This window comes from Amblyomma americanum, chromosome 7, assembly GCF_052857255.1.
Source record: "Amblyomma americanum isolate KBUSLIRL-KWMA chromosome 7, ASM5285725v1, whole genome shotgun sequence".
Lineage (NCBI taxonomy): Eukaryota > Metazoa > Arthropoda > Arachnida > Ixodida > Ixodidae > Amblyomma > Amblyomma americanum.
In genome coordinates, this window is record NC_135503.1 from 135454692 (window position 1) to 135467472 (window position 12781).

The 12781-nt window shown below is 46.9% G+C and overlaps 1 protein-coding gene across 1 annotated transcript in view; it reads right to left on the bottom strand.

Moving 5' to 3' along the window:
• The window catches only part of LOC144098091 (endochitinase-like), a 62573-nt gene that overhangs the window by 43102 nt on the left and 6690 nt on the right, over nt 1–12781 (bottom strand). The window contains exon 2 of the mRNA XM_077630643.1: nt 3673–3849. Coding sequence (XP_077486769.1) covers nt 3673–3849 — 177 coding nt within the window. The remainder of the gene's footprint in view (nt 1–3672; nt 3850–12781) is intronic.

Genomic DNA, 12781 nt, shown 5'->3' on the forward strand with positions numbered 1-12781 from the left:
ATAGTCTGCTTGTTGCGGACACACACTTGAAAGCGCCCGGAGGCAAAAAAACGGAGAGCACACAGCACCTACCGCCGCACCGACAAAGCGCTCGTCCGTACGCCTCGCAGATCGTCGGCAAGTTCGCCGCACAACCACTCCACTTTCTCCTTATCAAGTCGAAATAACCGACGGAACAGCTCGTCCGGCAAGTCATACGCGTCCTCGTACACCGTCCTGCGTCGTTGCTGGCGCCGACGTTGCCGCTTCCGCCACCAATAAATAGCAGATGCCGCCGCCGCCATTTTCCCTCTAAAACTCTTTAGACCGACTCTTCGCCCTCGCAATAAACAGTTTTAAACCGCGGCCATAATTAGGTGTACAACGTCATGCGTTTTTGCTTGTCCGTCACGCTATTGCAGCTTCCCGTCACGCGACTTTTCAAAATGGCGCCGGCGACCAATAGGAGCGGCCATTTTAGAGCGCTCTCAATTCTAGAGCGGTCGGAGCGAGTTCCGTAATCTGGGCCCAGGTTTCTATTATTGTTACAACATGCGGACTTTGTGAAAGGCGCAAGTATTCTAATACTGTAGTCTTATTTACAATGCTTCGCGCATTCACACTTAAATGGCGTAGCAATATCTGCGATGACGCGTCCAACGTAGCACTCTTGATTGAGGAATCACGATCAGCTTGCTGCCTGGATCATCTGACTGGTGCTGTCTAGATTTATCAGCCTTATCTCCGCGGCCTGTACACAGCAGACAGCGTTCGTTTCGCCTGTGATCCCAGATATAAGTTTCGTTGTTTACGCTAAGTTTATCATGGACAAGGAAGACTTTTGCCTAGCCCTGTCTGCGGCCACACTGTCCCATAGTTTTCGGCGCACTTAACCAGTTTATTTGGCATAGTCAGGGCTTATACGCCAAGAAGTTCCTTTCAGCTTTGCGCTTTTTTAGGATACTCTCCTTTTCTCTGGAATTGTAAAATTTAAGAATAAGTGGTATACATTTTTGTGGTTGGGCTTTACCAAAGAGATAAATTCGCTCCACTGTGTCAACCTGCACGCCCATAGTCTTCCGAAATATATTCTCTACAACAAGTTTCTTCAGCTTTGATTCTGTTTCCGTTTCAGTGTCTGTCTCAGTTTCAGTGACGCCAAATACTAGTAAATTGTAACGTCAGCTTCGGTTCTCATAATCGATAAGCTTTGCAGCCTGCTGTTGGACTATTTCTTCTAACTTACAAACACAAAGCCGCCGCGGTGGCTGAGTGGTTACGGCGCTCGGCTGCTGGCCCGAAAGACGCGGGTTCGATCCCGGCCGCGGTGATCGAATTTCGATGGAGACGAAATTCTAGAGGCCCGTGTACTGTGCGATGTCAGTGCACGTTAAAGAACCCCAGGTGGTCGAAATTTCCGGAGACTTTCACTACGGCGTCCTTCATAGCCTGAGTCGCTGTGGCACGTTAAACCTCCATAAATCCTTACAAATGCTGTTATTCATCGCATCAAATGCACCAAGAAGGCCTGTAAGTTGTCGGTTTTTGAGCTCACTGCAACAATTTCACCTTTGATGTCATCCATCTTACGCGCGAACTCCGCTTGGTTCTCAACAATTTCTTCCAACTTCTCAGATACTTTTGGCCCGGGATTCTGTTCCAACGTCACCCGACATACGCAATAAAAATTCACTGACCAGCAGTCGTACAAAATTTCACAACACTTCTTCACAAGACATAACACAACTCTTTCATAACACATAATCTTCCATATTTTATGAAAGCGTGCTGTGCTTTCTGAAAACTGATTTACGCTAAATACAGAACAGATATAACAACGGGTTTCCTTACGAAAACATAGATTTAACATGCGGAACAATTTCTTTAGCAGCATGTGATTGCTTTGTTGGCGTCGGCTGCGATGTCAAGTAGGCTGTGCCCATTGGCTCCAGATGTAAGCACTCTGCTCTTAAACCTATGCATAAGCTAATGCGCGACGCAGAAATCTTTGGGACGGCGATAGTAACTTTGACTACAAGTAGGCCGAGTAGTATGCGGTTTTGAGCAAAAAGTACCGATAAACATTCACTGTGAAAAAAGATTATAGAGTCGGTTAAAACCGAGCAGCACCGGTTTCTGGTATTGTTGAGGCTGGTCGACCAGCATTTTTCAACGAGAAACAATTAGCCTTTGACTTTCAATGAGCAGAAACGTTGAGGTTACGGAACAGCACCACAAATATTTTAAACCCCCTTCGGCTAGAAAACTGCCCCAATGCTTCGTTTCCTGTTTTGAAGAGCACAGTGGTCGAAACCGAGCACCCAAGAGCAAGCAGTACACTGGTTGCAAGAAAAAGTTTTGCTTTAGTGCAAATCAAATTCTGTCATTTTTTTTTTAATCTACGGCGAAGAAACCTCAAATTTGGCCGAACTCTTTGGCAAAACTAGTAGCCATCTCGGCAGTGTTTATTGCATCTCGGCTCTCACAAAAAACTTCTAGAAACTGTGGCGTTAAATCAAACTCTGTATGTCATTCATTACCTCCTGGAAAACAAAAAGGCTTCCGCATATTGAGCTCCTCATGATGATCTTCCATCAACCTCTCACCAATATTGTGAAGCATTAGGGCCAAATGTTGCCTTTCCTCAACAGCACCGACGCCATGAGAGAGGGGAGGCGAATGTCCAATGCGCTGTTCTGAATAACGATATTCGCAAAAACTTTCGAGAATAGGCTTTCTATGCGAGATATCTGCATTTTTACTCGATGTTATAGGGACGCTTCAGTCGGAGAAAGAACCCCCTGTACGAGATGTGTCCTCTCGTTGGTGTGACGATTGTCGCCCTGCTAAAGAGGTGGCCCTGGGCACCTACTGAAGATCACTGAAGCGTGGACAGCCAAACTTAATATTGCAGATGAGCACGTAGGATTGTAGCTCGCAGCTTTTGTACGCCATTTCTCAAGGCGTTCTTACAAGTTAAGAGCATCCAGTGAACAACCCCAATGACTTTACAATTGAAAGTGAACTCTATTTAGAACTCAAAATTGTTGAGAATTAAGGAAACTGAGCTGCCAGAGGATTTGCGCACTACGAAGAGACATTCAGAGCCGTACTGCTTGATGACTACAGCGTGAAGAAGATTCAGTAGGAGGTCGAAACTTGACACCTTATACGGACAGCGCTGTGGTCGTTGCAGCGTTGTTTTGGAAACGTTATGCGTGCGACTGCTCCGTTTTCTCCTGAGTGACTTTTAACATCTTCAGCACTAATGTTGAACGAGTATTTTCGAAGTTGGGTGCTGACAACAAAACCATGCTAACATAACCAAGCAAATACGGTCAGCAAGCCTCCTGTTTTGAGCAACTATGCACAGTGTGTATGAATAATGTAAAAAAAATCTTTCCATCTTCTGGCCCTTTTGTAAACTAAGAGTTTTTTTTCGTCGGTAATCAGTGCTTTTAAAGTTTGCACGGTATAACTAGCCAAAGAACATCGATTTCGCAAAAAGGTACAAATGCCGAAAATTACCCGCCGAATATTGTCAAAAATAAACACAGAAAAGTCCCCGACATAGATAGAGGCAGTACCCCTACATGATATGAGCAAGAAACGAGATACGAGGAAAACAAAGAATCAAAATATTTTCTTCAGCCAGTGTATGAAGCATGAGAAAGAGAAAAAACGTGCCCTCACCAGGTCCGAAATCAAAGTCCGGTTTATAGCTCGTCATGTTCCGGCCGTCGAGGGTGAGTCCGAGGTACGCGTACACCACAGCCGTGCACTGTTCCACGGGAATGTCGCGGGGCAAGTAGCGCCAGGGTCGCTCGTCCACGCGATTGTCGTACACACACCACAGTGGCTTAATCCGTTCTGCGCAGGCGTGATGACGAGAAATGTGTAACTTGAAGCAGGTAACGGCTGCTGTGTTACGTTTCAGGAAATATTTTTGACAGTGGCACTGCATACTGGGCACGCATAACATAACAAAATGATTCAATTGTTGATTACATGCTTTTCTCCCCTTTTCTCTCTATGTGATTGACTCAAGCAAACTGACAAAGCCACCATTTCCGCCACTGAATCAAGCCCAGAGATGGCTATTGGAAGAGAAAGATGTAATTGCATTGTTATATTATTGCGTCCGTGTGTGTGTGTGTGTGTGTGTGTGTGTGTGTGTGTGTGTGTGTGTGTGTGTGTGTGTGTGTGTGTGTGTGTGTGTGTGTGTGTGTGTGTGTGTGTGTGTGTGTGTGTGTGTGTGTGTGTGTGTGTGTGTGTGCGTGCGTGTGTGTGTGCGAGTGCGTGTGTGCGTGTGCGTGTGCGTGTGCGTGTGTGTGTGTGTGTGTGTGTGTGTGTGTGTGTGTGTGTGCGCGTGCGTGTGTGTGTGTGTGTGTGTGTGCGTGCGCGCGCGCGCGTGCGTGCGTGTGCGTGTGTGTGTGTGTGTGTGTGTGTTCCTACAGCCTTTTGAAGGCAAAGGCTGCGTCCGCTATTGAGGGTCTAAAGTAGCAAGGTTGTTGCTCAAAAAAACGAGCCTGACTTTCCAGCATCTATGAGCTGGCTTACAGTGGCAACAGACAACACGATTGCCAAGCTTACGCTAGTCAGAGGCCGACGTGACATGCTTCGAAGGGCTCGGCCTCCTACTGGTTTACACGCCTTCAGAACACTACTCTTTTTGTGCGACTAGCATCTGTGCGCAATTAGCTCTGTGGCGGCTACAGGAATAAGAGGAGTTGCTGTCGAGTTGGTTGCTGTGAAGTCATTTTAATAAAAGGCGCTAGGACGCGACATAACAAGCACATCCCAACAGGGCAAACTGCCCCTTACTACAAATTTTACTGTGTTAGTACACGCGTATGGGTATCGTCCGACTGCCTATGCGAAATACACATCCCATGGGCTATGCATCTACATGGAAATAACATGCTTTCGAAAAATTCATTTTTGGCCGCCATTAATGACACTATATTTGAACGGACACAAAAGCTAAACTGTTTAAATAAAAACAAATCCAGAGTTTTCGACGCTTTAAAAATTGTGATTTTGCTGAGAATTCTTGCTCCAAAAATTCGTGGCTCAGATTTTAGGGCTTAGTATGCTGGGACAAGATCGCAACCTACTCATTTTTTACGATTAAGACATTCAGAAATCTTGAATGCAATACGAGGCATTTTTTTATGACTGACTGCCCATGAGGTTATTAAAACCACTCCTGTGCAGAGGTAGAAAATGCTCCCATTTTTACTTTTCCTCCCTCAACCTCACTTTTGAATCCTTGGCCCTCTTTCACCCTCGCCCTTATTTTCAAAAATGATTCGGCCCTCCCTCACCATTACCCTCACTTCGGGAAACGTTCTGGCCCTCCCTCGCCCTCACATTGTCAATCCCTCTAACCTTCACTAATAGTTATTTTAAGTCGTTGTCTTCTATTCGACCAATTTTCACGATATTACTAAGTAATAAACATATAAGCCAAGCCCTCAAGGCACTATTGGATGAGAGGCTCTATGCTTATACCAGTGTGTGTCGTATGAGCTAATACGTGAACCAAAACCGCGAAACTTTCGAATCGAGCCCTAAATTAGCATTCTTTCTTTACTTCTGGCACGCACTGCAGGATACATAGGCACTGCACTTATAACATTTCGCTGTTATCTATATGCACCGCTTAAATAAGTCAGCGCATTGTTGTGTCTGTGTACAAAAATTAATATCCGCCAAGGTATTGATAAAACAATGCACCATAGCATTTACCGCAACAATCACAGTAATTGTTCAGCACAGAATAGACCCATAGCAAGGGAAGTTTGTAGGTCACTTAATTACCATTCCCCGATCACGTTGCGATAGCGCTAGGTCTTCTGGTTTTCACTGCTTGTAATCTCCCGTCATTTCGTGCGGCTTGCTGCGTGCTCTTCTGATGGCGCTACCACGCGTACGGTTGGAAGATGATGAAGACCCCACTTTCAAACTAGAGCGCGAGAGACTGGCAGTTCCATGGTATGAGGAAAACCAAGACAATAACGACTGACAGTTTAATACGCGTGAATGCGGATAGGTGACGAAGGCGACGACATTGCAAGCATAGCTCGAGAGTCTGGCAGTTCCAACAGGCAGGATTATACCAAAAAAATTGTTCAACCGAGGGAGGCCTGTGAGCCAACCGACTTCAAACCAAATGAGACGATCTAATCCTGCCGTAGATCCGGCTGACGAAGATCCGGCTTGGTGCAGACTCTGGCCTCTTTGAGAGGGAAGGCAGATATCTTGCTTGGTGGCGGGTTCGGCCCTGATCCCGCAGTTTTTAACTTGTAGTTGGTGTGTTACACTTTTTAATAGTCGAAGGCTGACGGGTATCCCGCTTGGCGTTGCCTCCGAGCTGCTTGAGGGTTTCTAGCTTTTACTGTAAGTACCTGCTAGCCACTTTGTGATATTACTCTAAATAAACGGGTACAGTGTGAGAAAGTGTTGTCCTCTCCGCCCGTCGCAACGTGCCTCAGGGCCAGGAAATAAGCGGGGACATAATCAATGAAGACCAGAAGCATCGTTGTATCATATCAACTCACTACTTGTTACGGCGAATTTCTGCGAAGAAGAGCTGCTGCAAATAACACCTATACGATATTCGTAGTCGCAGCACACAAGCTACCACTCAAGAGACCGAATGACGAGAAGTATTCCATAACAAGCGGCGGCGGCGCCGTGGCGCATACACAACAGCAACGCAAGATGTTCCATGCACGCAGCGAAGGGCCGAACTTCAGACAGTCAGCCATCCGACCATCAACTTCCACCTTAACCCCGTGGGTTCGAGTAGACATTGTGAAATTTATTATCACACTGTTGGAATGATTGCCGCGCGTTGCCACAGATTTCGTTACCAATGAGCACTGTTGCACTCATGTCACGCAGTCCGCTCGCTGGGTTATTGCCGAGTCTTTTTCGTCAAAAAGCGCACTAAAAAAAAGCACATGCACCTGCACGCTCTGTTTTGCTTGAACGTCTGAAACTCAGCTGGCTCGCTCACGGAGTTTCATCGCAACTTGACACCGCAGTACTCAAAAGATAGCCTGCAGAGATGAGTGCTTCTTCGCTTTTAAAACTAAACACTCTCTTCACTCATAAAGCATTCAGTCCAAATAAGAGAAGCCCCAAAACAAACGAACGGAACACAATTACAGAACGCTTGCTTACACATAGCCAGAATGATCGCAAGAACATCCTACTATCGCATCACTCCATCTTGTCGGACGCATATTACTCATAATCCCTACGTGCGACTTAGTGACAAAGCACATCGATCTCGCCTTACTCGCCTCACAATTGTTTCCTTTCATGAAAAAAAAATTCTTAAGACCCCGTGCACACGCTGTGGAGACTAGACTCCATCAGCCGAGCCAGGGTGTTCCGTATATTTGCGATGGATGTAAACATAGTAAATTCAAAATCACCAAAGAATATTTTTCCACTGACGCTGGAACGTTGTAGCTTCGGAGTTAAGTTAGCAATATGCCCTAAGCAGTGAATGTTACGGGTATAATTAGTTTCAAGCGAAAACTTCAACCACGGCCTATATTCCGTAAGTACGGAGCGAAGACGACGTGTATGGGCCCTGTATAGCTTTGGCTGTCTAGTAGAACTGATGATTGGAATGATGTGAGGACATGAACACTGTAGCTACATTGAGCACAAGAAGACTCGTTCTTTTACAAGTAACCAAGGGAAGCTAATAAACTCTCGAGGCTACAGATACGCACAGAGGCATTAGACATTGCACAATCCAAGGATTCTTCTTTGCTCTACTTGGCTGTCTTCTTTGCTGCCTGGACGTGCGGAAGAGGCCCTACCGGTTCTCGCGGACTAGACCTTTTCTCTACCAAACTTGATCCAATGGCGCCGCCGAGGAAGCTCAATCTATGGTTAGCACCAGCGCGCAGAGCGGAAAGTCTCCTGCGGACAGTTCCGCTCCCTCTAGAAAAGACACATACAAACAATCGCACAGGAGGGCAAAAAGGCGACGAGAGGGGGAAGACATGACTTAAGAGCACGCGACTAAGAGCCGCTCGACGAAGACGCATTTTTCTAAAACTCATGGTAAGGAGAACGGTGTGGATGAATAATAGAACCTCTTAGTTCCATTATTGATCCCCGACGCCACTCAGGCATGCTGTTCCGGTCAAAAGTTTCACGTCCACACATGGAAATCCGCGAAATCTAGGGTGAGAGGCGGAAGAAAGCAGATGCAGAGAGGTAGAAGCTGTGAAATACGATCCCCCCCCCTCTCACCTTGTCCTCAAGCCCCTTTACAGGCACCTGGTCACCGGCACCGCTACACTTCAACACGGTGTAATGTAATAGGTATGGATACCCACTCGTCGCAAGGCGGTAGCCGCTTCGAAGAGCAGAACGTGGCAATGCCCCGTGGCACGCTACTGGGTCGGTGGTCATTAAGACGGTCGTCAATCGTAAACCTTCGTTGACCAAGTGTGCCGAATGTTTTATGGCTTTCGTTCACGCTTCGTCATTTCTTCCGTTTTAGAGCGTTAGCTCTATTGGTCGCGTTTTGAGCCTCCGAGTTGTGCTGATTCCATGAAGAGAACCCAAGATGGCGGCCTCCATTGCAACGACATCGTAAACCAGTGCTTCCCATGGCAACCGAGGTGCTTATATAAAAGAATAAATTAATAACAGGTGGCAGCGTGACGCCCGGGAACCACAACTCGAAAATAAATTATATGTTGATCCGGTATATAAATTCCTATCTGGCAGGCGCCAAAGTCCGGCCACTTAGTCCCCACAGTCGTTTAAGATTTTGTGAGCCAACCCTTTGCCGCAGAATGTTCCGGACGTGCCATACGGTCCATCGTTTTGTGCGCCAACACTTACAAGTCAAGTTAAAGCCTAGCTCGCGGCAGGGATTCGAACCGGGGACTTATGTACCTCCTATTCCACGTCTTTACGAATCTTCATACGAACATTGCGGCTCAACCGTTTGTCGCAGTGTTCGGGGTGGTGGCATACGATTTCGCGTTTCGTTGCGGCATAAACTTAGTATTACAGTTTAGCTCGCGGCAGGGATTCTAACTGGCGACCTGTCTTAGATGTGTTAATGCTCAATATTTGATGGCTTTCTCAGCGTCGGCTCATTTTTTTCTTTCCCTTCGAAGCCTAGCTGTGGCTCTTCGTGCGCACATCCATCGTTTCTTTTCATTACAACGCGGGCGCGGTGACGGAAGAGACTTTCGTCTCCCCGTCTTTCGCGTTCGTATCGAGTACATCCTGACTGCAGAAACCAGGTCTTGCCCGGGAACTTTTGCCCTAATAACTAACGTGAACTCATAACGGGCAGCACAGACAGGAAACGTTAGCCCGTACTACTGTTCAGGACCCCACCCTCGAGCTCACCTCAACATGGCTTTCCTGCCTCGCCCTCACCTCATCATTTCTTCACTTCGTCCTCACGAAACCTCACGAGAGCGCGCCCACTTGAAGCTGCCCAGATATGCTCCTGTGCATTAAGTACCGCCTCATCTACTTCCACATTCTGCAGCCTAGCAATTTTCGTACTAGGGTGGGAGGCAGAGGCCTGCGACCGTTTTACCTGCGCAAAAAACGGCAAGCTTGTCCTTACACGAGGTATACAAAGACAATAAACTTTAGAAAGAATACAGAAGTGAATACTGCACATCAAGAGAAAATTTAAAGCTACACCATCAACAGCCAATCACGAACCAGCCATCACGAACAGGCACATGCTAGCCTTAGAAGGTCAGTGCCAGAAAACCCAATATATAAGTGAAAGTTTAGGCTGTTTTGATACTAGTTAGCTTTCGCGTCATCCTGACTCTGCCCAGTGCAGGGCCAATGCCTCTCCAAGAAATTGGACGACGCTTAAGCTTCCTCTTAAAGAGTGAGACGCGACAGCGTGTTGCAGCGTTACCAATGGGTACACGGAACGCCATCGCCAGTTCGGCGCGACGCGTGGCCCATTGGACAATTTAAGTAAAGGATGCCTGTCTCACATACCTCGGCGGACACCCGAACCGGACGGTAAAGGGAGGAAAATAAAATGAACAATTAAGGAAAGGAAATGACGCCTGTCTCACATTTCTCGCTGGACACCCGGATCGCGCCGTAAGGGAAGGAAAAATCGATCGATCGATCAATCAATCAATCAATCAATCAATCAATCAATCAATCAATCAATCAGTCGACCAATCGATCGATCGATCTATCAGTCAATCAAGCAATCAATCAATCGACCACTCAATCAATCCACCAATCAATCAATCAATCCTTAACGCTGTCGCGTTAAAATTCCTTCCCTTACGGCGTGGTTCAGGTGTCCACCGAGATACGCCGTTTTTCGCTCATGGCCAAAAACGCCGACGCCGACGACACCGGCTTTTCTGCGACACGAGCTCCTTAACGCTGTCGCGTTAATATCTCATCAATTAGCCCTGTGATGTGGCAGCTGCGGCCGCCATATCACCGCCAACTTCTTAATCTAATCCGCCAACCTAAATTTCTACTGTGCCCTGCGACGCTTCCCTTCTCTTAGAATTCAGTCCGTTAAATGCAACGACCATCGGTTATTGTGCCTCCGCATAACATGCCGCGCCCTAGCCCATTTATTGATAATAATAATAATAATAATAATTGGTTTTTGGGGAAAGGAAATGGCGCATTGTCTGTCTCATATATTGTTGGAGACCTGAACCGCGCAGTAAGGGAAGGGATAAAGGAGGGAGTGAAAGAAGAAAGGAAGAAAGAGGTGCCGTAGTGGAGGGCTCCAGAATAATTTCGACCCCTGTGAATCTTTAACGTGCACTGACATCGCACAGCACACGGTCGCCTTAGCGTTTTGCCTCCATAAATACGCAGCCGCCGCGGTCGGGTTCGAACCCGGGAACTCCAGATCAGTAGCCGAGCGCCATAACCACTGAGCCACCGCTCCTCGATCTTGATTTCGAACGTGATGCCACTAAACCACGCTTGCCCTCTGACCCACTGTGCTCTCTTCCTGTCTCTTATCGTTACCTTAGTATTTTCCATTACATGGATCGTTGCGTTGTCCTGAACTTAAGTTCAATCCTTGGAGTTAACCTCCAGGTTTCACCCCATAAGTCAGTACCGGTGAGATACAGTTCCTATATACTTTTCTCTTGATTGATATTGGTAAACTGCCATTCATGATCTCAGATAAGCTGCCATATGCACTGCGCCCCATTCTTATTCTTGTAGTTATTTCGCCCTCATGATTCGAATCTGCGGCCAGTGCCTTGCCTAAATAGATGTATTTCCATAACACTTCCGCGCCTCGCTAAGAATGGCAAACTGCTTCTGCCTTGAGAGACTGCTGAAATTTACTTTGATTTTCTGCATGTTAATTTTGAGACCTACCATTGTGATCTGCCTGTCTAACCCATTGATCTTGCTGTGAAGTTCAGCTCCCGAGTCTTATTGATTTCTCACTGACCCCGGTTTACCTCTGGCAACTAGGAAATGATCATTTGAAAGAAGGTAGAATTCTGACAGCGCATTGTGTCAAGGTTTCCTTCCCTGTCTTAATCTAAATAGTTCAGTGGCCTAAAGTCTGCTTGTCGAGGAGCAGACGGTATGCTAAATGAATGGCTCGAAACGTGGCCGCCCGGTACTGTCTGGGCTCATATGAGGTGCGGTACAATGCTTTTATAATTCTCATGCCCTGCTATGCTACAAACTACTTGTGAACGAACGCTTGCCGCGTTTTCTCTCGCTTCGGATGGTGCGTGCTTAAGAAGCTCACTGCGTGCCCGTGTAATGCACGAATTCTTTCAACGTCCTATATAGACACGTCCGCTCACTCAACGTGAGCCGTTGTATGCTAGGCACAGTTCACAGACAACATAGTGTATACTTGTAACATTGCATTTCCTCTCCTCGCATGCCACAAGAAAATCCGGTAGAAAAAAATGTGCATTGCTCGTGTGTGCAATGCGATGCAAAATCTTATTGCGGACATCACTGAAAAGACGCTTAGAAAGAAGATAGTGTCTCGATATATAGCACGACGTCAGCTTGACCGTTTTCCTCAGGCAATCTGCGGAGACCGTTGTATTTATTTTTTATATAACGTTATTTGACAAAGTGCTGCTTAGATATTTATTTAAAATTACCTCTCTGGTTATCACAGTAGTCAGGACCTGCAGTCACTGTTCTTCATTACTACCTTTCGGTGTATTTAGAAATAACTTCATATCGCAGAGACATGAGTTGGCCTCATTGATAGGAATTGATATTGCCGCGAATCTTTGCAGTGTTTGTTCCTTCTTCAAATCTACCGCCACGCCAATTTATCGCCTTGTTTGCTAGACGCGCTAGATTTATCTTGATTGATCGACCCCACGCAGAGCTGATTCTACGTTGTTCTGGAATGTTCTAGTAACTTTGCACGCTTTATGTCGAAAGATTGCTATCAGCTCTAAATTGAGCACAGCTGACAGAGGCGGGCATTTTGTTCGACGACCGCCGAGCACACTTATCGCTTCGCCGCCGCCGAGTGATTTAGTTCATTGTAAGCTCAAGTCAACCTAATAATCAGTCTTCTTTAAGAAGAACTTTTGTCCGTCGTCATTGCTCCTTCGACTGCCGTCACCACTACTACGTGTCATCTGGTGGAGGTGCTGGGTTCCCTTCCATGTTCCGGACGCCCCCTTCAAGTCGTGACGCCAGCCCTCAGCGCTTCGCCCCGAGGACGAGCCAGCAGCTCAGCGAGCCAGCCGACGTCTCCAGGGAGAGGAACCTGCCGGACCGCACCAGACAG